The sequence below is a fragment of the Centroberyx affinis genome, unplaced genomic scaffold (assembly GCF_046629955.1).
Source record: "Centroberyx affinis isolate AG114_WGS23_722 - 3 ecotype Tasmania unplaced genomic scaffold, CSIRO-AGI_Caff_v1 ptg000203l_1, whole genome shotgun sequence".
Classification (NCBI taxonomy): Eukaryota; Metazoa; Chordata; class Actinopteri; order Beryciformes; family Berycidae; genus Centroberyx; species Centroberyx affinis.
The window spans coordinates 114896-140722 of NW_027278895.1; the positions used below are offsets into that span (position 1 = coordinate 114896).

General features: G+C 39.5%; 1 protein-coding gene across 2 annotated transcripts; it reads right to left on the reverse strand.

Moving 5' to 3' along the window:
- Positions 1 to 417: 417 nt before the first annotated feature.
- On the reverse strand, positions 418 to 19392 carry LOC139661086 (E3 ubiquitin-protein ligase TRIM7-like). 2 transcript variants are annotated; one of them, XM_071539425.1, is made up of 11 exons: positions 19252 to 19392; positions 12226 to 12817; positions 10465 to 10645; positions 10291 to 10386; positions 8234 to 8323; positions 6705 to 6848; positions 6085 to 6232; positions 5662 to 5706; positions 5522 to 5548; positions 3878 to 4053; positions 418 to 2351 (listed from the first exon to the last, which is right to left on the reverse strand). In XM_071539425.1, the coding sequence occupies exons 2-11, from the start codon at positions 12792 to 12794 to the stop codon at positions 1983 to 1985; spliced, it is 1845 nt and encodes a 614-aa protein (XP_071395526.1). In that variant the 5' UTR covers positions 12795 to 12817; positions 19252 to 19392; the 3' UTR covers positions 418 to 1982. The 2 variants fall into 2 exon arrangements, with proteins under 2 accessions (XP_071395526.1, XP_071395533.1); XM_071539432.1 differs by having other exon boundaries at positions 19229 to 19354.
- Positions 19393 to 25827: the final 6435 nt, after the last annotated feature.

The window sequence follows — 25827 nt, forward strand, 5'->3', positions numbered from 1 at the left end:
AATTTTGGTCAAGTGTTACACATGAAAAAGCTGTTTATCAAGACGGTCTTCTTTGTGTAACTTGGGTTTGCTGGTTTCCAGGTAAATCATTTAGTTGGAATTCAATGATATGTTACTTGCTGTCTGTTTACATGCACCTTATACTGTGGAGATCCCCATAATATCATGACGAATACATGTCTGGTGCTGTACTGTAGCCTACTGTACTATATATACTATACTATACTGTAGAGTGGGCACTTTACCTTGACACATTATATTTCTTATGGGTGATATGAAAGAGGGTTGACTGCTGAAATCAGTGCTGATTTTTAAATGAAAGTGCTTCACTGACATTACATTAAAGCAATCTAATCCAATCTGAGCAAACATAATCTCATCTACTCCTACTGGAAAGCACTGGAAGATGACTGTGGATTGAGTTTTTGCAAAGGACTGACACAAGGTGTTTCCTTTTTTATTGCAAATTCATTGATACCACCTATTCACAAATTCAATAAAAAAAAAAAAAAAAAAAAACATTTTCCCATTGCATTCCACCTTAAATAGACAACCACTGACAATGTAGATAGGGCTGATCTAGGCCCTTTCATGCATGGTGTCCACTACAGTGGACAGATATTTGGAAGCCATTTTGAGCCATTTAAGTTGTAGTATCATGTCCCAACCACCAGGTGGCAGACCCCCAAAGCGTTGTCTACAATTCCATTTGATTATTATGTTTGGCTCTTTTTGTCATTTTGAGATATTGCATCATAAATTCAAAATGGCAGAGGGGAGAGGAGATGCACCAAGTACCTCAGGAATATCTGTTAAATCCTTTTATTCTCAGAAAACCAGACAGGTAAAAAAAATATTTTTCAACTAAATAAGATGTTAGAAATACTTTTATCCAGATTTTAATAAGATTTTTCTTGTACATTTTCTTCTGTGATCTGTCAACTGCAGTGGACACCATGCATCAACGGTATAAAAAGTGATTCAATGGAACTCAATATAGGTCCGAAAAAACATATGTCTTTTAAAAAATGTTCTTATGTATATTCATACCATTTGCTCTTAGTAAATGTTTTAAAAACATATGTTTTTTCGGACCTATATTGAGTTCCATTGAATTACCTTTTATACCGCTGATGCATGGTGTCCACTGCAGTGGACAGATATCTAACTCCTTCAAAATAAAATACATTGGGAAAAATTGGCATGATTTTTCACTTGTTTAAATGTAAAAACAAACATTAAAAAAATATATTACTTTGTGATTTAATAATTCATGCATGAAAGGGCTAGAGAAGCTCATTTCTTAATTCAGCAAAATAGGTTTCAAAATATTAGGCTATATATTGCCAAGTTCAGAAGAAGCATTATCTCAATAATTGCATGAAAGAAAAACATGTGTATGATGTATAGAAGTAGCATGATGGAAATCAATGACCATTAAATAGTTGCGGGTATCTGCCCAAGTATTATGCCCATATTTACACCTGTCTTGTAAAATAGGAACCTTAACCTTGTTCAGTGAACTTTGTCATCAATTTTGTAACAACTTTTCTATTCAATAATGTGTAAACACACTGAACCTAGGTTCAAATCTGGTCATTGTTTCATGTCATTCCTCTCTCTTTCATCTTTTCTGCCACTCTCAGCTTATTATTAGAGAACAACACCATCCTGTATCAGAATCCATGCACACGTGACCAAATACAGTTCTCTCAGCAACTGTAATTCTATATTTGTCCATGCAAATGAATAAAGTAACCAAAGTGAACCAAAGGTCTGCTCATGATCTGCTCTGCTGCAATGAGGGAATGAGGTGAGGATGAAGATTGGCTCTGATTAAATCTGGTCTACAGGTACGTATGTGCATCTCAGTCTCCTTCCAAGATGTATAAAAGTATGTGTTCATCTTCATCTTTCCTCATTACAGAGGATACGCAACATATGATTCTATGATTATCTTAGGTTGAATCTGTGGCTATATTTCATTCTGTTGTTGCAACAGGGCAGATGATTAGCGGAGCTTCGTTCCTCCCAGATTTATTAGTACAAGGGCTGAAGAATGGAAGGATGGTGTCAGGAAAGTTATCCATGAATGTATAGATAAGCACTCTGGCCTCTACGTTATAGAATGACACCAGTCCCTTGTCGCAGTCCACGTAGATCCCAACCCGGGAGGGTCTGAGGTTGAGTCCCAGGTTGGTTGACGGTTCTGTTCGGAAGGCGAAGTCGGTCCGATCCCGCAGGCTGAGGAACCAGTAGCCGTGCGCGGGGCTTACAGTGATCTTGCCTTTCCGATTGATGGACTGGCTTGCCACCCCCAGGTCCCAGTCAGTCTTTCCTCCAACCTCCACCTGGAAGAAGAGGCAGGCATGGTGGGGTTGAGTGCACTGGGCGCAGACATATACATACTAGGTTTAGACCGATATATTGATTTGCCAACATATGGGGTCAATATCAGCCTTTTATTAAACATTGGAAATCAGGTCATGTCGAGCACTGCTGATATGATGTAGACTCCTCCCTGACCACAGCTACCTAAAAACATTTATTTGCACGTTTCATTTATTCATTTAATTGTTCAGTAATGTTTTTGTAAATTTTATTCATTTAAAGGCACTAATCCATCCCAGTCCATTGCTGGATTTAGTGATATTTTTTCAATGAAAAATCAAATTGCTTCAGTGACAATACATTCAAATTAACAGATCTAATGTAATCTAATCTAATCCTAGAAAACACTGGAAGGCAATTTTGTGGATGTAATTTTTACAAAGGAGTGATACAATAATATATTTCCTTTTTTTTTTTTTTTCCTTTTTCTAAATTTATTCATACTACCTATTCGTGGTGGGCATGTGCTTTGTATGCATTTCATTCTGCCATAATGTTAAACTACGGTACATACATGAATTTTACCAGTAGATGGTGCAAGTTACTTTCAAAAAATCATTATGGAGAGCTTCCCCCTCCTTTCCCCTTCTAAGTCACAGTACAGTATTTTGAGTGCAGTGACACTGACAAGGGTTCAGTAACAATGGAAGATATAGTAAGCCTTGCTCCATGTAGCCAACACGCACACAAGCAAACAACACACAACACAATGTTGACAAACTAACATGCTAACTGAAATAAAAATAACAACAGAGCAACAGAGCAATATCTCATATTTTACAATGCAGCACAAAAAGCCCAGAACTACAGAGAGGAAAATTCAGAAAGAGAGTGAAGGATGCCACAAAAGTCCCAATCCGGATTTGAACCCAGCATACCATGGTTACATGGTATCAGTGATAAGTCAGTGATTCTCAACCTTTTTCCTATCAAGGACCCGTAATTTAGTCCACATTAGGACCATGGACCCCCATTTTGTCCCTCGGACCAAAATCTGAGAATATTTTTATTGTTAGATATGATTTGTCCAGAATTCCATGCCTATCTGTATTGTAGGAAGAGAGATAACAGTCAAACTATGATCAAAACAGTCTTTTCTTCTACATTATCTAATTGTGTTAGAGAATGTAATAATGGTGAAGTTTAACAATTCATCCATTTGTTGGGGACCCCCTGGAACCCCCTCAAGGACCCCTGGTGGTCCCCGGACCCCACGTTGAGAACCACTGAACTAAGTGACCAGGAACCAACCTGTGACATTATGACATTTTTGTGCTTGTTTGGGTTGGTATTGAACCTGTATGTCATGAAAATATAAAGGCCTTTGGTTCCCCCCTGCACATCACCATTCATCACATGCTTTCTGTGAATCCTCAGAATCAAGACACATGGGCATTTTCATGAATAAAAACAACTATTTTTTGCATCTTTGTGACAGATGCACAGTCATACACATGGACACAGTTTCATGCAGCTTCCTACCTACCTCCCAGTAATGCCGTCCTGAGCTGAAGCCCTCGCGACCGAGGACACAAACCACCCGGTCGAAGCGCTCGGGGTTGTCCGGTACCGGCTGATACCGGTCGCCACAGCAAACCTGCTTACCGTCCACCGAGATGTAGAGACGTGGGTGAGCTGTATTGGGGTCTAGCGTAATGTCAGCTGAGAGATTCAGAGAGATGGTTGGTGGTTAGTTTGATGAATGGATGAAGGGTGGACTGTAATTGTGACTTCACACTGCAAGTGAATTGGTTGACTGATCGCTCTATTCTGACTGATTTGTGGAGGTGCAAGAGGCTTCAATAGCATCTATGTCGTGGCTACAAAGTTCTGAACATGAAAATCATGCATTTTTTTGTGTTGCTTTGGTATTGCCTTCATAACTATGAAGAACTTTCATGAAAGGGAATCACATTGGTAGGGAAACAAGGAAGCATGCAAATCTGATTGGCTGTTGAGGGGCAATGACCATGAAACTCATTGACCGTCCACACATCAGCTGAGTTTCCCTGCTCAGCTCCATAGGAAACAAGCAAATAATAAACATGTTGTCCCCACCAGTGATGTAGTTCCACCCTTGGGTCAGTCAGTGATTGCTGAGTGAACTTGAAATATGAGTGAAAATGTATAAGCATTTTCGCATGGACAATGAAAGGACAGATTGACCATATATTTCTGTTGCCTACTCTCCTCAGAAATAGGCTTACAAGTTATATCTTGAAATGTAGTAACTGTAATTGTCCTTGTTTTACTCAATACAGTACAAAATATAAGAACTACAATATGCAATAAATACAATCCGTACATTACACAATGTACACTACAATACAATTTATAATACAATATACAATATAACCAGGAGCCTGAGTGTTATGAATAATATAAATGCTAAATTATAAGTGATATATGGTTTTCCACAGTAGGTAAGTGGTAATATGATATAAGCAGTCAACACTGACGGCACAGTGGTAGTGCAGTGATGATGCAATAACAGTACAACAGTCCAACAACTGTACAATAACTACAGTGTCTTGTGGTTAGAGGTTTGCCCAAAAATTCTCCATTGACTCTCACTTCAACAAATCAACCCAGTCTGATGTCTCCAAGTGTGTAGTGTGTGTAGACTATTATGTTACCTATGATAACTGTATTGCTTTACCACTGAGTCCCCATTCATTGTCAATGCCGCCCCCTAGGGGCACAAAGTCAACGTTACAGTATGACTAAACGAACGAACGAACGGACGGAGACCGATCCATAGTCCCCCCTTTGGTGGGGGACAATCAATGGATTGGACACTTAGAATCCAGAAAATGCAAGGTTTGAATGTTGGGGCATAAAGTGATGTCAGCTGACAGATTAATGAATGAATGAATGAATGACCAATGAATGAACGAATGTTAGAGCTGAATAAATGCAAAGTTTGAATGTTCAGGTCTAACGTGACATCGGCAGAGAGAGAGAGAGAGAGAGAGAGAGAGTTGGTGGTTAGATTGATGGATGGTTTGAATGTTGTTTTGGTCTAATGTGATGTCTGATAGATGATAAACTGATAGATGGCCAAATCAATGAAAACAAGACTGAATATCAGAACTGAGCGAATGCAAGGCTTGAATGTAAAACAATTTACCTGCATATTCTTGAACCCTCCTCACCTCTGCAGACAAGAGAGAGATTTGCTTTGATCACATTTTATTCACTCAGCTAACAAAAAATTGTAAAGGAATTTAATATGAAACTTTGATATGAAACGTAGTAGGGAATTCTTACTCGGGTTGGACCTGGATACAGATTGCTCCGATGGGGATTGCTGCCCTGTTAATGAGAAGGTAAAAAGTATATTGTTACTGCTATCACAATCATACTATTACTATGACCTTGGACAATTCAGTCTTGACTAGTGAATAAGTCTTTAGTCAAGCTTGGAACAAAAGAGGCAAGACAAGACACAGTGACAGAACTGAAGATAATATGGGATCATCTTCTGGTTCACACTGGTTGGCCCATTGGGATGTAATGGCTTATAGAAGCATTTTGTGAATACACAAAGTCAGTCACTGTCAATGGAGCAGATCAGGCTATTGTCTTTATCATAGATTAGAGTCTTGGTGTTTGGGTTTCTGTAGTAGTTTTAGGAGAGAGCAGGGAGAGGATGTCTTTTCTGAGGGTTTCATGGTCTGAGCGTGGACTTACAGATCTCTGGCAATTTCCGTAAGTCTTCCTGAAAGCGCTCCATCATTTGAGTGACAGTCCTGAGAACCACCCCGGAGGTCAGCTCAGACACCACACGGGCATCGGACCAATCCCTGGTTTGTGGAGTGCTGGAGACGGCAGGGAAAGTCTGCAGAGAGAGAAAATTACCAGAGGAGATAGATTTAACCTGTTCTTCCCTATCGCCCCCGCCACTTGGTCCATCACTACAAACGCAGGTTGCATGGCCAAGCTTTGTTCAAACCCACAGAACTTTATTTTGAATTCTAGTCAAGGTAACACGTTTTCCAAAGACACCAAATATGTCATGCTACATACAGGGAAATGTGTATAAAATGATGCACAAACATCTAGATTTTTCACAGTTTTTGGGAGATTGTCCCGTTAGTCAACAAAGTGGTGAGAACATAGACACCACAATCACCCATTTGTTCCTGGTGGATCATTGGCTCCGGTACTCCATTCTTAACACTTTACCATATACTAATGTATGACTGACCTCTTTTAGTTCTAAAACGTTGCTGTGTGGTTTTTATTACACGGCGTGTAGATTCACAGATTTTCATAAACGAAACACCTACCTATCATTCCTCTGTCCATACCTTGAGGAAGAGTATATAGTCTTCAGACTGAACGAGCTGGTTCAGCGCTGTACTCCTCTTTTTCAGCTCAGCTATCTCCTGCTCCAGCTCTCTCACCAGGCTCTGGGCTCTGTGCTCGGCCGCTCGACGGGCCATCTCTATCACCTGGTAGTAACAAGAATAATATGTATGATATGCGTTGATAAATAATTTCCCATCTAGTTAAAATATCTTAAATTGGTTGATTATTTAAATCAATGTAGCTTTAAAAAGTTCTGACTTTAATTATTGACTGTTTGCATTGCAACTCAGTTAAACTAAATCGGATTATATTTTTGGAGGATAGACAAGAGCTACTTACCTCCTAGCCCCAATAGGTGTCATTCTTGCACCTATGGAGAGAATGTCATTCCAAACTCCATTCCAAATCTGGCAATTTAAAGTGGACTTGCTTATCCATGCTATATATACGTTATATAAAATGACTCAAGACCTTTTCTGAATTGTGTGGAGCCAGTCTTCAGTTCAGCATACATATGATCCAACAAGCAGCACATATTTTAATAACTTTACCTTTTAGAATTAGTCTTATTTCTTACGAATTCCTTTAATTTTCCTACTTAAGAACTTCTCAAAATAGGGCCTGAATTAATTCTGGTTAATAAACTTTAGGCTTACTGCCATTGAGGCTAGGAGACAAGGCTAGGAGGCAACCCAAAGTGCTTCCATATACAAAACAATTGGGGAAAAACCTATTTAGAGCAACTAGAGCAAAGATTTAAACATTGGTTGCTGTTGGTAACTGTAAAATTTGCACGCTTATTTTCAATAAACATGAGACAGAGGCCTACTTGGCCCTACAACAAATAAAGCTTTACAATAAATGTTCATCTTAATGTTAGGTGTAGGGGAACCTATGAAGACTTTGAACTATAACCTACTTGTCTAAAATGTGTTTAAGTATATGATATTTATATATGATTATATGACAATATATGATTATTATATGATATTATATTACCTTTTCACTGTAGAAGTTTTAAGACAGGTGAAGGGCTGTCTTAAAGCTAAGAAAAAAATCAAGAACAAATTTGAGAACTTTCATTTCAAGAATACCATTTATTCCGAAGTTTTTTCTTAGGAAGAAACATAAGAAGAAAGTTAAGAAAATATGTAAGAACTGTTTTTGAGAATAGCATTTTTTCCTATTTTATTTCTTAAGACTAAAGTTAAGAAAAAAATGGCACTTGAGAAGATTTTTTTTTCTTAAGAGGGTTTTGTGAATCCGGCCCCTGGTTCGCCTTCGTCCACAAATATACACTTTGGTTGACGGTAGCGAGGAGTAGGAACCATTTCTAAAAGTTGACATTTTATTGAAATAAGTGCTGCTTGGTGGATCATATGTATGCCAAATTTAGCAGCTCAAGACATTCAAAAAAGGTCTTGAGTCGTAGTTTAGGGGATATGTGTACATTTGCTGAGGTTGCGTTAAATTTCCAGATATTTGAATGGAGTTTGGTATTGTCGTTTTTGGTGTCGCTGTGGCTTACCTCCAAGACTTCAGCTTGGCAGCGCTCCACACTGGAGACTAGCTTGGAAAACACACATACACTTCCCACGGTCTCTCTCTCTGCAGCGGTCTGGATCAAAGAGGAGAGGAGAGTGGGGTGAGAGGAGACTGGAAGGAAGACAGGTATTTTGAATAGTTTGGTACACTGGTACACTTAAGTAAGTTAAAGGGTAACTTTGGTATTTTTCAACCTGGACCCTATTTTCCCAACTTTTTGTGTCTAAGTAACTAATGGGGACTACAATTTTTGCAATTTTTGAAAGTAAGGTTTTTCACTTTAATCTAACCTACAACCTTCTCAGTAGAGATGCTGGTGTAAAGATGAACTTCTAATCTATTCATTCCCCATTTGGTTTGTATACAGTTCAATGTATTATAACCATTCAGGCTTTCGTATCATGTAAAATATGGTAGAGCAGCCAGTTGTAAGACCGAAAAACTCTAGTATGCCTCCCAAATGGCCTTTGGTAGAGCAAGAGCAAACACCAGAATAAACACTGGTATTGCTATTGAAAGATGGAGGAACCTGAGACAGACCAAAGGAACTAAAAGTGATGCTGAGTTGGCCATTTTTCTTCTAGACAGGTAAGCGCAATTCACATTATCTAACGCTTGTTATCTAGATGATTGGACGGTATCGGGGAAAGCCCAGTTGGTTTGTAATGTGTCTCCCTTATATACAGAGCTAAACCGAGCTAACGTTATTAGGGGTCCAAACACCTCAGGTGCTGGAGCCCTATTGTTTGTTCAGATTATTATTATAATTCTGTTTCTGCTTCTGTTCTCCCTATGTTTGCATGTGGTTCCACTGGGTGCTCTGGTTTCCACCCCCACAGGCCAAAGACATGTATGTCAGGTGAACTGGAGACTAAATTGCCCATAGGTACACTGTAAAAACTCATAGTGCAATTTAGTGAAATCAGCTCATCTTTAGCCATTAACACAATGTAAAGTGCTAGTTATGAGCTTCATGACTTAAAATCATGAGTTCACATCTTGTGACTTAAAATTATGAGTTTAAAGAACAGCTTATAAAGCATTCACTAAACTCAACACTGTTAGTTTATTAGCAGACTTCCCAGTATGCATTGCATTCGGTTTGCGTAACTCTCCAGAAACTCTTCCCTCTTTTGGTTTGAATGAAGTTACAGGATAGAGACTTGTTATGTATTTATGTTTGGTGAATCATAGGTCAATTTCTGATTACTGTAAGAAAAAACAAAACAAAAAAAAAACATGATAAAATCTACTATCTATCTTATCTATGTGTCTGGGAATTCACAATCAAGTAAGTTTCTCTCTGATGCACATGGCAAGTACAATCCACTACAAGTAAGTGTATTGCAGCTGCATAATATATGCTTAACTGTGTATTAATCATGTGATACAAGAGTAACTCAAGCTTAAACTGAGCAAACCTTGTGAAAAAATAAATAACACTGGATTTCAGTTCATCAATTAATGCATTCAACTTGGAAACACGAATCAGCATGACTAGACATTGTTGATTGAACTTATTGTCTTAAGTTCATTCAGTTAGCTTTTCTACATTAGAACAACTAACTAATGATTTTTGACCTAACTATTCAGTACTACTTCAGTCAACTCACAATTTTAAGGCAGCAAGGAAACTGATGTTTTTAAGTTGAACTGCCTTAATATTTTTTGCAGTGTATGAATATATGTGTTATCTGTCGACCTGTGTTATCCCTGCGATGGTCTGGTGACTTGTCCAGGGTGTTTCCCTGCCTTCCCGCCCATCAATCAATGCAATAAAAAGAACAAAGAGAAAACGCAAAAAGAGAATCTGGGTAAAGCCGTGGCTGGAGAGATGCAGTCAACATGAGCTTTGGCTTTGGTTGTCCTCACTCAACCAGATAATCCTTGCCAACCAACCAAACCTCTGATCAGGATTTCTCCTCCGATTGCCTGGAAATGTGTAAATCAGCCTGATAATTCTCAAGCGTGTCCCCAGCCTTAGAGAAATCATGACACAACCTCATAACTTACAGAACTTGCCATAGACCAAGAACTCACCTGTATGTCCCGCAAAGAGTTCTGTATCTCCTCCACTTTCCTCTCTCTCTCAGAGATGAGATCCTTCAGCTCCACCTCTGTAATACCTAACTGGGACTGCAAATGAAGACAGCGTTAGCGCACACTCGACAACCACACACACACACACACACACACACACACACACAGAGATACCTTCTTGATGTGCCATTCTCTCTTGGCAGGGATGACGCTGTGTCCTCGGTGTTCTGCTGTCTCCACGCAGACGCTGCAGATACAGGTCTGGTCAGTTCGACAGAAGATCTCCAGGCCTCTCAGGTGGGCAGGGCACAGAGGCAGTTTTGGGGAAGACTCAGCTGGACCGCTCAGGGTGTACCTGGCATGACATTAACATTAATAATCTGTAACATTGTCATACAAATAAATGTCAATTTTGCTACTCTCTATCAGTAATTCCTGTGACGCAAAAGTGATTCAACCTATAGCCAGTTCATGAAAGCTTTTCCATTTGTTGTTCTTAACACTTGGTGTCTGGTACTTCTCTCCTGGGAAAAATCCTCTGCCGTACAGGAAGTGATGCATAGAACTGCACTCATGCTTATTATGCAAGGACTGCATAGTAAGCATGAGCAGCGATAGCCACCATGGCTGAACAGACAAAGAAAAGAGCGCCACCTATAGAAATTCAAACTTCATCAACCGAAAATCCAAGGAAAATGATTTAACACTGGACTGGACTGTACTGGACAAACTGTTTGGCTGACAAGTGATCCCTGGGAAGTGCGGTGCAGAAACACCACAGCAATAAGCATTAGGATTAAAGATAGAGACAAAATAATAAAACACCACAGCAATGAGCGCTTAGCACCAACATGGACATAAAATAAAAAAACACTAGAAATAACCACCTCGCGGTTGTATGCCTCCGCCAGTAAACTTTGTTTTATCATTGCAAGGACAGTCTTTATTTATTGAACATATATAATTAATGTGATTATTAGGTCAACTTAAAGGATTTTGGTGTCTGCAAAAGTAAGTGACAGCACTTCCACTGTTTTTGTAGAATGACCCAAGATCGTTTTCTCAGCTACAGTGGTAAGCAAAACATTATGATGTCACAGTGAAGTTGACCTTTGAATTTTTGGATATAAAATGTCATCACTTCATCATTTTATCCTATTAGACATTTGTGTGAAATTTTGTCATAATTAGCGTATGAATTCTTGAGTTATGGCCAAAAACGTATTTCGTGAGGTCAAACCTAATCAGTTCATCCTTGAGTCCAAGTGGACGTTTGGTTCAAGAATGGGATGTACGGACGCAGGATGTAGGAACCCTCTACCTTTGCATTAGGGTCCCTCTTAGCTGGTCTAAAATGGTGTCTCTTCTATAAGATGAGGGACAGACTACAGCTTGATATGTATACATCATGTCATTATACACAATCCTGACAGGATCGTATCTGACCTGAAGGTTAAAAAATACATGTATTAGCAAATTATTAAAAGAACGCTTCACCATTTTTTTACCTTATCTCAATATATTGGCCCTCACTAATACATGCTATGAGACGGCACAATGTCTGTCTACTCGCTCTGTGTCTTGGAGAAAGGCTGTGGGAAGTCCCAAAATTCCCCCAACTGGTGGAAACAACCGCTCTCTTTCTGGATTCTGGAAGTGAGCGGTTGTAGTTTCTATACGAGTTGGACATTTTTTGGGATGTATTAGTGAGGGCCAATATATGAAGATAAGGTAAAAAAAAAAAAGAATGGCGAAGTGTTCCTTTAATTGTTCATACATTTTAATGTTTATTTTTTTATATTCCATTCCTTTTCTTGATCTCAGTATGTTTGACTGCTGTTATTTGACTGCTGTAAAAAAAAAATAGTAATTCATACATACATGTTATAGTGTTGAAATTACATTAGATTAGATTAGACTAATCTAGCTCTGTACCTGCGAGAGGGTGAATAGGGTATAGGCGGGTCGTGATGCTCGTGGGTCTGAGCCTCGTGGGATGGGTGAGGATGGGCGTTGGTTTGGGTGGGGCGTTGGGGGTGAGGGGAGTTGGGATGGGGGAAGGTGGCGGGAGGCGTTCCGCTGGTCGGCAGCTGCTGAAACCGGGTCTTCATCTCAGCAAAGAGGCTTCCCGGCATCTCCCCTGGCCTGGGACCGGAAGGCAGGGGTGGGTGATGATGTGGATGAGAGTTGGCCTCCTCCCCTCCTCCTCCTCCTCCTCCTCCTCCACCTCCTCCCGTCCCAACTTCAGTGTCGGCCATCTGTTTGAACTGCTCGGTGATCTCCTTCAGGGTCCGGTTGACGTGGAGCTCCGGCCGTTTGCGGAAGGACTCCTTGCAGAGGGGGCACAGGTAGCACTTGGCGCCTCCTCCTCCGTCCCAGTAGGAGGAGATGCAGGCCTGGCAGAAGCTGTGGCCGCAGGGTGTGGAGACCGGGTTGGTGAACACATCCAGGCAGATAGAGCAGGTGAACTGGTCTTCGGACAGGAAGGCCGTGGACAGAGCCATGGCCGTGCAAGGTTAGAACTGAGCTGTACAAGAGACAGAGGGATAGTGTGACTGTGAGAGAGAAATCAATTTACAATTTACAATTTCCCATTTGGCAGACACTTTTATCCAAAGCGACGTACACATGAGATTTTAATACAACACAAGCAAGGTTCTAGTCAGGAGAGAACAACGAGAGTAATGGCCATAAAGCTAAGTTCTGGTCCAACAGGACATAGGTGCTACGAGGCAGTGCTACGAGGCAGATAAAGAGTTTTGGGTTTTTTTGGATTACACAGTCCATCAGGTGAGAAGGTGTTTGCTAAAGAGCTGGGTCTTTAGCCTTTTCTTAAAGATTGAGAGGGACTCTGCGGATGGAATGGAGTTTGGTAACTCGTTCCACCACCGGGGAACCACAGAAGAAGAGTCTGGCTAGAGACTTAGGGCCTTGTTGTGGTGGCAGCACCAGGCGCCGTTCCTGCGCAGAGCGTAGTGAGCGGGAGGGAGCGTAGACCTGAATGAGGGAGTTCAGGTAGGTCAGAGCCGTTTTGGTTGCCGCTTTGTAGGCGAGCATCAAGGACTTGAACTTGAAGCGGGCGGCGACTGGGAGCCAGTGGAGGGATATGAACAGCGGAGTGACATGTGCTCTTTTGGGCTGGTTGAAGACCAGACGCGCCGCCGCGTTCTGGATCATCTGCAGAGGTTTGAGCGTACATGCTGGGAGCCCTGCCAGTAAGGAGTTGCAGTAGTCAGGGTGTGATATTACAAGCGCCTCAGCTCATGCTCAGACAGGTAGGGTCTGATCTTTCTGATGTTGTACAGGGCAAATCGGCATGACCGAGCAACAGAAGCCACATGCTCCTTGAAGGTTAGTAATACAGAATGTCTGAGGCCTTGATCACATAGAAGGCTTATTAGATGGCTGCACCTTTTTTTCAGGCATTTTCAATGATTTGGTCATGGCAGGCACGTAGGTCCTCCAGACTATGCGCCTGGGGTTTTGGATGCTGTTTTGGACGTTTTGGGGTGCTGCTCTTGGCTCCAAGTTGACATGTCAAGTTGAACCGCACATTGCATCAATTAAAAAATAGTCATTGAAACAGGCTCTATCTAGGTTGCCTGATATTCAGACTAAATGGCCATTTCGTTCCCACTCCATTATTCAGCCTGTCATTGCCTTGGGGGGGGGGGGATGCACATTGCTATGCTCCATGTTGCATAGCGATGTGCACTAGTCCAGAACACAGGAACTTCTTCCTGTACTTACTTTCTTGCTCCCGCCCCAGACACATCTGACCAATAAGCGGAGTGAAGGTTCTCACGTGGTTTGTAGTGATGCATTTTTGGATTTTTCTCCGTGTGAAAAGAAACCGAACCAAGGGGAAAACGCTCCAAGTTTACAAACTCATCAACTGATTCGGACCAGAGCAAACAAACAATAGGTGTGAAAACGCCCTTAGCTACAGCAGCAGCCTCTGTGGGCTACACCAGCACTCCAAAGACCTACGGTGTAGCTACGGCAACGCGTCAATGCAGAAGTATAAATTGGCCTTTAGACATAACTGGCCTGACAATTTTTCCAAAACTTGCTACAGTGGTAGAAGGGCAGCCCAAGTGGCCACTGAACAAATATAGTGCTGATTAGCCAAGTAGTGTTTTTTAACAGGCACATCTCATGTGCCATTTCAGATACACGGTAAGGTGACCAATGGGCTGAACTCCCACATAGTTGTAGTAGTCATTTAACCCTAAACGCAAGTTCTAACCCTAAACTAACATTAACCCATACCCTAATGTAAACCTATTTCTAACCCTAAACTATCCCCTTGTAGAAATTAGGACCGGCCAAAATCACTTTGGGGGATTTTCCTAATCTTTCTATCCTTTGGTCCTCACAAAGATAGAAATACAAGATCACACAGACACACAGACACACACACACACACCCACACACCAGAGTGAGACACCTTTCCATTTGTCCATTCCACTGACATTGTAACCAAACAAGTCAGACGTCATGGGTTCGTAGGCTAACACAAACAAAAAAAAAAAAACACAAAAAAAAAACAAGGTCTTCATATTTGTGAGCCAGCTCCCATTGTTCACCTAATAGAGCCAGCTGCCACTAACACACAGACACTGTCAGACACATTGTACCCCTGTCACTGCACAGGTGAAGTTGCTACTGTGTAATTCTGTGTATGTGGGTGTATTTGTATGAAAACACACACACTGACACCAACGATGAGGTGTTCAACATCAGGAAATTCAAGCTTGGTTGGAACATTTAGACTTGTTTTCCATGAATGAATAGGATTACTAGGAAACATATTCTATATGTGGCAACAAACTCAGAACCTGCAAGTCATCCTCACTTCCTCTTCTCTCTGTACTCACACAAACAAAGGAGCTAAAGTGCCTCCTTAACATTGATTTAACACTATGATCATTAAATTATGACACAAAATACACCGAAGAGCAGCTTAAACTGGGTGCTGAATCCTCAAAAAATACAAGAAAAAGATAATTCCTCTTCTATGGGACATTCTTATTGCATCAATATTCTTATTGCTTCAATACCAAATAATGTACCTTAACTCACCCAAACTGATGGTGGTGATGGCTGTTGAAATGTCTAGCTACTGATGATTTCACATCTTGATTACCAATAGAACATTTGTGCGTGTGTGTGTATGTGCGGGGGGGGGGGGGGGGGGGGGGGTATTTTGCATTCTAAATTTGGGAAGAAATCAGGACTGTATTGATGTAGGCCTTACAAAATGAGCATATTACTGATGATGACTATAAATACATGTTACCAGGGCTGGAAAAATAATAGTAACAATATCATGATTTTTTCTGTATAGCAGCTTTTCAAAAACAGTTTACAAAGTGCAAAAACAACACATAGAAAACAGGACAATAATAAATTAATCAATAATAAATAAATAACTAAGAATTGTTAAGGAAAGCAATTTTACAGAGATTCACGTCCAGTTCTTATACCAGTTCTTCAGAGTGCCAAAAAGACCTGTATTTACACCATCATTTAGTGCAAATCTTAACTACAGCTGATTGATTTGCAACAAATAATGGTGTATAGGTCTTTTTATTCAGTGTGATTGTTTGGCTGTTTTTGTTGTGGAACTCTAAAGAACAGGTCTCCATTGACTTCAGTTGTTTTGGAGAAGGCTGCTACCAAGTTGTGCTGGCAACCTCCCTGTGTGTTATATGGACTAACAAATTCCACCTGTGTTTCATCTGGCATGAGGGGGAGTAGATGATGACAGCATTTTCATTTTTTGGGTGAACTATTCCTTTAATATGGCTTTCAATTGAGTTTTAGTGTCCCATGATGGTCTAAATGCTGTTTCAGAGGCTTTTCCACCGTGACAAGAATAAAACTCTGGCTGAAACACTCAATAATCAAAATTATACAATTTAAAGATACTGAATATTGCCACAAAATATCAGCAACTGGCAACTTCCAAAATTATCAGTATCGGCCTGCCGAAACCCATATCGGTTGGATTCTAATTAGTAGGTGAAGCATCAACACAGTGACGTTAAACTATTACATGAATGCTAGAAGTGTAAATACCTGGCTGAGTCACTTCCAATGCTTATCTAAGATATTATTATAAACCTTGATTGTGAATTTAGACAATGCAACCACTTTAATTGTCACTTAGTCTAGTTATGTTTGTCTCTCTGTCACTGTCTGCTACACATGGGTGTAGGGTGGCGGCACATGCACAGTGGACACACACATACTTATGAATTACTATGCTTGTGAGGACCTTCATTGACTGAATTTGTTCCCAAACCCCTACACCTTACCTTTAAGTGACCTTAATCTTAACCCTAACCCTAACTAAACTTATTCAGACTTATAATCTTAACCCTACACCCAAATCCTAAACTTTAAACTAGCCCCTTAAAGAAGTGAAGATCGGACAAATATCCTCACTTGAGCGGGTTTTTCCTCATATTTCTGTCCTTGTCTGGACATTTGTTGCTAAGACGTATACAAATACAAGAACACACACACACACACACAGACAAACAGATGCACGCACACTCCCAGCTGCAGTACAGGTATTGCCAGTTTCCCAGCAGTTGACTGGGTATGGTATGCAAAGTGAAAAAAAAACCTCAACATGGTGATCATAGCTGTGATAGAGAAGAAGTAACTTTCAAGTAGCTTTCATTCAGTTACGGGCTATGGCTCTCACACTAAAAAGCACCGTCACCAGGAACTGGTGTGGGAGAGTGTGTACCTTTCATGTCTAAAAAAAAAAAAAAGTCCCTTCCGTTCTCCTCCTCTTTCTTTTTCTAGAATTTTTCTTTTACATATTGCAATGCCAGTAACCTGACCATGCCATTCCTTATTTTGGGTTGCTTGTAATTTTTGTTGATTTAGGAACTGAGCTTATTCTACTGATGCATTCACTCAGCTAAATGCTTAAAATGTCAATGAGTTTGATCCATATTAAAATAAAAAAAAATGAACCAATCAATCAATTAACATAATGGCCGGATTTGAATACTGTATGTACAGTAAGTGCAAGGTCTGCAACTCTGAAATGTATTGAAATTCTATAGTAAAGCTTACACATCCTTGAATGCTTTAGTACAGGCAATTTAAATACTTTAAGCTGACTGTATTGTTGCAGAAAATATTCTGTTGATATTCTGTAGATTTGGATCAAGGAAATCCTTCAGGGTTATCAATAAACATGCTGAGTTCCAGTTCTGGTTCTGGTTCAGTTTGTAGCTGAGTACCTTTATATGTGCACGGAGAGAACAGAGATACAAGCTGGTGGCAGGTTCTTTGCTCTCTGACTAGAGAAACAGAAAAAATGATATAAGTATGAGACAAGGAGTGTGTAGGGAGGGGGTACTGGTCCTGTCTTATCAGTCCTGTGTCCCTGACTGTCTTCTGGAGACAGGAACGGAGCACTAAGATCTGTAACCAAGTTGCATGAAGGATTCAGTAGTTTTCCACTCTTTAAAGAAAGAATGATATACTTAATGCATATAAATGATTAAAACGTCATTTCTTCTACATGTATTAACAAGGAAATTCCACTATATAGTACACACATACAATATATTGCCGGTGTCAATTTTGACGTTTTTGTTTTCTTACCTGAATTGAAAGTTGGGTTATTTGTGTAAGTGATTGTCACAAACCTTTGTCCTTTGAAACCTTTTAAAAATCCTACTGTATCATTTCAAAAAATAAACGGGCATCAGTGGGAAAACAAGCCGTCTTTTCATCCTTCCAGGAAAACATCATATTGCTCATTACAGATCGGTCAGTTCGGACAAGTGAAGATCTACTATAGTTGGCTGTAGGGACGCCCCAACTAATAACTAATGAGGCACACATTTAATCTTTTTTCTCTTTGTCGTTCTCTTTCAACACTCTTACGGTTTCCCACTCTCATCACATCTGTGTGTCTAGTTTGGGGCCACACACATTTATATGTTAAAAAATCAGTAATGGGAGATAAAGATTGAGTACTGCGAAGGTGAAAAAGCAAAACCGCAATGTAAACAGGCTCCTAATGCTGTTGACAGAGGAGAGCGTTTTCCCATAGCGCCCCTGTTTGAGTGCCTGCCTCATTATTTTTTTTGCTTTCCATTCCTCTAATAAGGCTTATCTCACACTTCTTTGTGAGTTCTACTTTTCTACGCGAGCTTATCTCCACTTGTCCGCCGAGACCCTTGAAGTGGCCCTTTCTCATTCCCACATACTACATACAAGCATGTGCTTCTAATGGTAAAAAAAATAGGAATTATCTAATGCTAACACTATATATACATTGTGGGGCAGCTTGAACCTTTTAATACAGAATAGGACTTATCTAATGCGAGTGATGAATGATAGCATTACGTACCAATGTTTGACACTGCTTTCTAACTGCTAATGATGAGATAAGTCAAGTGACAACAGTGGAGAACAGTGGTTCTCAACGTGGGGTCCGGGGACCACCAGGGGTCCTTGAGGGCATTCCGGGGGGTCCCCAGCAAATTGATGAATTGTTCAACTTCATTATTTTGTCATTTTAGAATGACTTTTTTGATCATAGTTTCACTGTTATCTCTCTGCCTACAGTACAGATAGTCATGGAATTCTGGACAAAATCATATCTGACAATAAAAATATTCTGAGATTTGACAAAATCTCATCAAATGGGGGTCCGTGGCCCTAATGTGGACTAAATTAGGGGTCCTCGATATGAAAAAGGTTGAGAACCACTGGTGTAGAAAAGGCTTTTGCTTATCACAGATGTATAATAGATTGCTTTTTCAGTCGATTAGCATGGACCAGACAGTTATTCCCAGCCAATTCCCAGCTATTCACCATTGCTGAAAAGGACAACTTTATAACACTGTAAGGTACAGCATCTGCTATACATATTCCTACTGGTGTTTTAATGTCCTACCTTAGAGTTTAAATGGGTCATACCTGTTCTGTGGACTGCAGAGAGACTTCTGAAGAGATATTATTCCGTTGTTAGTGGTATTTCCAAGACGTCCTGATGGTCTTCTGTCACTCTTTCTACATGCAGTACAATCTTTCTTTCCTATGCACTGTTTTCTCTTCCTGTCAATCCCGGTGTCTCTATTTTCAACTGCTGCATTCCCTTCTTTTTCTTTCCCTCCCTCCCTGTCATGCAAAGCTTATCCAATCCAACCTGCTTGACAGGTGTAGCCGCTCAGGTATGCCTTTTTAAAGCGTTCGCTTCCCCTCTCTCTCTCTCTCTCTCTCTCTACATGCCTCTCTTTCTCACCTTTGACTGCATTCTCTCTCTTTTTGCCTGTTTGCCCCCATCCCCCCCCCCCCCGCACATACACATAAATACACCTTTAATACTCTCTCCCTCCTTTCCTCCTTCCTCACTTCTTTTAATTAATATAAGTGAGTGTAGGTAAATCCATATGCGTGTATGAAGCTATGTATGTACATATAAATATGTGTGCATACATGTGTGTATATGTATGTATGTGTATATATGGATGAATATGTAATTACTTGTGTTTTTTTCTTTTTTTTTCTTTCTTTCCTTCTGTTTGTATCACCAGGTGTATAAAATACCAAAAATGAAAATAATAATAATAATAATAATAATTGCAAGGACATGAAAATATACTGGACATTTTGTGGTTGTACTGATTTATGAATTAATTGCAATAAAAGTATGGAAAAAAATACACCTTCAGTACTCTGTCACTCCTTTCCTCCTTCCTCACTTCTTTCCATCTGCAGGCCATCATATCGTGTCTCTCCAGTCAGTCATTAAATAATATACGTAATAATCTCTTTTTATCTATTTTTATTGTTAGATATGATTTTGTCCAGAATTACATGACTATCTGTATTGTAGGTAGAGAGATAACAGAGAAACATCAACACAGTCACTCTTCTACATTCTATAATTGTGTTAACTTCTTGTAAATGAAGTTAGAACGATTCATCAATTTGCTGGGGACCCCCTGGGACCCCCTCAAGGACCCCTGGAGGTCCCCGGACCCCACGTTGAGAACCACTGATTTAGAGTGCCTAGGACACTGTGCATACAGCTCAAGAGTTTACTTTTTTCTCACTGGAGGTTTTCAATCTTAGAGCTAGTATTCTCTCTGCAGGCCATCATATAGTGTATCTCCAATCAGCAGAGGTGGTAGAAGTACACAAATTCCTTACTCGAGTAAAAGTGCAAATAAGTATAAAGTATAAAAGTACATGGTCTTAAATTTACTTAAAGTATAAAAGTAAAAGTCGTTCTCCAAAAGTCATTTCTAATGTTCTAAACTGGTTTTCTGTTGAGCGTTCCTCTGAATCCCAGATGAGAAAGAGTCTGCAGCTCAAATCACAAACGTTAATCCTAGCAGCTGAATTCACTAACGTTAATTTTGTAGAATTTTGTAAAATGTAGAAAATCAGTTGATGATTTCCCGAGAGTAACGAGTCTGTTTTGAAAATGTAGTGAGTAGAAAGTACAGATTTTTCTTTTGAAATGTAGTGAGTAAAAGTAAAATGTCTTTCAGGGAAAGAAAAACTTAAAGTAAAGTACAGATACTTGAAAATCCTACTTAAGTACAGTAATGAAGTATTTTTACTTTGTTACATCCCACCTCTGCCAATTAGTCATTAAATAATTAAATAATAACCTGTGACATTTTCCTATCACTAAATGTCTGCTACTCTCTACCATTGCTTTAATACAATAGTGATCAACCTATAGCCAGTTCATGAAAGCTTTTACATTGTTGTCAACCTCTCAGTCCCTCCAATAAGGTCGTGGAGTCACACTGGATCGACCCGAGAAAGGACTAACTATTACCAGGTATAGTATAGATGCTGCAAGAGACTGCTGTAAATGCTGCAATCCCTCAACAGCCGGCTGGCTAAACTTGAAATTCTGGGTGTAATGATGAAGGAAATCAGCGATCTAAAGGCAAGTTTGGAAAACAGCCAACCAAAAAGAACTGCCAGCTTGTTTTGGGATTGGAGGAGAAGAGGACAAGGAGGAGAGGAAAGCAGAACCATCCCTATTCTCCCGCTGGATGCTGTGCGTAAGCATGGTCAGAGCTGTGCTTAAATTCACACACGTTTAAGTGCAAGTTGACTAATTCCACACTTTGCATATAAATGATCGTACGCACTAGAGGTGTAACGACTTAAGTTGCACCGTGAGGAACATTAATGTACCATATAGGAATATTTACGTCACTTTTTTTGAGAGTATACTGTCACCAAATAGAAGTTTCTCAGTGGCTCCATCGATAGCCTCATCTACAACATTTATTAAGCGACAGTGGTTCATGTATCCTCTAATTTGTTTACCGACATGCTGATTAATAACTATAGTAAGCAAAATTTTGCTATTTATATACACTGGCTAAAATACAGAACCTTTTCACCCCTAGTACGCCCCCATTAGGCACAAATCTGTGCGTATGCATTGATGATAAATGAGGGCCCTGGACTCAAAGTATGGATATAAAGTTCAGCTTACCCCATACAAAACAAGACTCAGCAGTTGGCAATAACAATATAATCTTTATTGATTATCACGCATGTACACAAAACTCATAGAATGGCCGTAAAAGCTAACTTGGTTCATAAACCTTTACACCAATTGAGTAAACTACGTGGGTGCAAGCTGAGTAAACTACAAATACCAATATTAGGATCAAATAAACATGGGATACTTACTGAAGCAGGCCATAATATAATCTTTACTATTAAGCTACATACACAAAGCTCAGCTCAGTAAAAGTAAAAGCAAGAAATCACTCCAACCTGGGAATTAATATACAACAACAATTGTTACGAACCAAATGAACAAATCTGTAATGCCAATTGAGGCATTAAGACCAAGGCAACATATAATGCATACTAAGGATATTAGCTTATAACTAAAATAAAATGATATCTTAATTTGAAGTAGAGGCTGCAAGTTATCAAAATACTCCCAGTCACTATTAAAGAGCTACTAGTAACAGCAGAATAGTCAAAAGTAAGAGAATAATTAGAATAAAGCTAGTGATTAATTCATGGGTACTAGTAACTAATGCATAATAGAAGAATAGAAGAGTAGAATTGAATTAGAAATTAGTACTAAATAAAATAATTACTAGTGAGTAATGAAAAGTGTATCTAAAATGTGTAGCCTCATAGGATTCAATTAAAAAACAACATTTTTACATTTTTACTAGTGAGAAGATTAAATTAGTAACTAGTAACTAAGAATAAGTATTAGTGTTTATTAAACTATACTAGTAAAAATAGAAAAGTGACTAATAAAAAGCACTGGTACCTATTAAATTAGAACTAGAAGCTATTATATAGCAACTTCTAAAATTAATAGCAACTAATAATTGGCAAAATAGGGACTACTGACTAAATACCCACTATATACTGACTAAATAACCACTAGTGGCTAATTGTTGGTCACTAGTGTATGTTAGGGAATAAATTATACAGCCTGCCAAAAGGAAAAAGTCATGGCGGGTCAACAGATAGTCGGTGCCACCTGATAAAAGCCACCTAGTGGTCAGAGTAAAAAGTAGATTTAAATGTGAAGAAACTATAGCCTGTGTCCATGCAGTATGTTAAAGTTGTACACTTTGGTAGCCCCAAGTGGCAGTGGGAAATAACTGTAGCAGTGGAAAATTAAAAAATTAAAAAATTGACAGTTTGAAAGATTTCAATACCCATAAATCATGTAACTGCACACTCATCTAACCTTTTTTTTTTTTTCTTCTTAGTGGCAGTTGGGGGTGAAGATGGATTTGTCAATTTATGTGGGTAAAGAAACTTTCCCACTAGTGACCATACCTGACACCTGAAATTAACAGGGTGAAACTATGGGGTCTCAATTAGTGGAGAATGGAATGCTCTTTGTTGTAGCCCCAGGTTATGATTGAGACTGGGGTATTTTTTACAGTGCAGCTTTAACACACTGTATGACTATCTATGAAAAGACAAAATAAGTTAAATTATAGCTGCCCTAATTACTTCCCCCTGCCTCTTTTGCATGGCAGCTTCCCAGCCCTGTGGAGGAAGAGCAGAGCCTGGAATGAACTTCCAAAAGTGGACAACGTGAACGCTACAGGGACAACCTCACCAACGAGGACACTGTATTCAAGAACTCTGCGGAGAGGAGCCACAAAGACGAACGGCACTATGTTAAAAAACAACATGGCCAACACAATGCAGATGATCTTGACAGCTCTCATCTTCTGCTGGTTCCCTTCCTTCTTCTCTTGTTCATTTCGCATCCCTCCATCCCCTGGGCCAGGCCGTCTAAGGATCCTGAGGATGGACAGACTGCAGAAGAGTTCAATGAAGAGGGCAGGAACCAGGAGAGCAAATTAACAAATGGAAAGTGCAATGATATTTAGTGGCTTTAAGGAATTGGTCAATCCTGCACCTGCAAAACACCAAAAAGAATAACAGTTAGGGCAGACAAATGACAAACAAAAATAGAATAGGACAAATATGTTCAATAATCAGATCATTTAGGTGTTTCTTTAGTAGTGTCCCGTTGTATTAAAAAAACAGGTTTAAAGTCCAAATGACAGTCACTGACTTATATTCACAAACTCAGAAACTAACGTACTTTCTCTTAGCTTACCTATGACCACCAGCCAGATTGCAGCAAGACATGCAACTCTATACCTTATTTGTTTGTACCTGTAGGGGTAAAGGGACATGTTTCTTGCTCAGTGAATTTACAATGAACAGATACATTACAGAATTTCACTGAGTCCAGACACTAGGACACTAGTAGTAGTAGTAGTTTTCCAAAATGTATGTACATAGAAATAAATAAATAACAATAAGGCATTAATTGAAACGGAAAACAAAAACATTGACCGAAAAGGTGTAGGCTGAAGCTTTAGCTTATTATGCCTGCCCTTTTTACATGACATTCTAAGACAAAACGAAACAGAAGCAAAAACAAAAACATAAACAAACAAAAACAAAAACAAAAAGTTCCAAACGTTTCATACACAATAATGATCATACCTCAGTTTTATATTTATTTACCACCTCATTTTTCTTTTTAAATGTAAATTTGCAAATTGAACTACACATTTTTAATTCGTTGTCACAACTATCTATTTTTTTATATTTGTCCTTACCCTTGTTTTTTTAAACATACTTATTCCCCTAAGTTCATACTGGCTCTCTCTAATTTCAAACAACCTCTGAATAAAGTTAGGAAGCAAATTATTTTGTGCTTTGTACATTATCTGTGCAGTTTTAACTAGATCACAAAATTTAAAGCATGTAAGTTAGTAAACAGCGCGTTGGTTGGTTCATAATAATCCAATCGATTTACAATTCTTATAGCTCTCTTCTGTAGCATGAAAATTGGATTAGTATTGGTTTTCTATGTGTTTCCCCATACCTCCACACAGTAGGTAATGTATGGAACTATGAGAGAACAATACAGTATAGTGAGTTCTGATTCAAGATATCTTTAGTTTTATATAATATTGCAAACACTATGTGTCTTTTCAGGAACTGAAGAGTTTGGCTGGTCTTTGTGCCAGGTGATGTCACCACCTGTTGTACTCTATAGAAGGTGACATCACCTGGCACAAACACCAGCCAATAGCAGATGACCAGTTCAGTACCCTACTTTTCACCATTAGGTGTCAGATAGACAGATTTGGGTTTGGGGTTTTGTTACTCTTTAAATGTATATGTTGTGAACTAAACTGTAAATCATGTGTATAGTGAGCTGGATTTGTACGTTTACCTGTGATAAAGTGAGTGCAGTAAATGCGATGGTTTCTGATCTCCCATCTTTCTCTCTTTAGTGCATTTTTGGAACGCGTTTGTCTTAGTCCTTAGAGAACATCCAACCACACCACAACACGAGCCATAGGATTTTTTTAATCCATGACCTCCAGCAATTTTAAGTTGTTTTCAACTTAGAGCTTGCCACTTCTTGCTAGGGTTTTCACTCCTAGCAAGATTTTTTCTACAATTTCTAAATAGAGTGCTAGCGCCTTGGGACTAGCACACACGCACACATGCATGACTAGCACAGGCAGTCAATGCAGTCATGTGTGTGCTAGTCATGCAGTACCATCACACACGCATGATGGTACTGTACCATGGTACTGGTATACCATGGTAAACCATGCCATTGTACTACCATGGTATACCACATTTTATCACACCAGGTATAATAACCCCTCCCTCACTCATCCCGGGATGCTCAGACAAACATAAATTCTGATACAATTTGGAACAGTATGATACATTAATGTACATGTAATATACACATTTAATTTGATGTTGTATGATGTAAAACGGCTTCTTAGTCACTTAGACAACATGCCCCGAAATCAATGTGACAACATGCCCCACCCAGGCATTCCTGACAAAGGCCCCTTCCCTGAGCACACAGCTTCACTAAACCATTCAAATTTATTATCAGGTTATAGCTGACCCTTGCTTTTATGTATCACAATGTATAATTATTTTGATTCCTTTATAAGAAAAAAATGAGATGAAAAA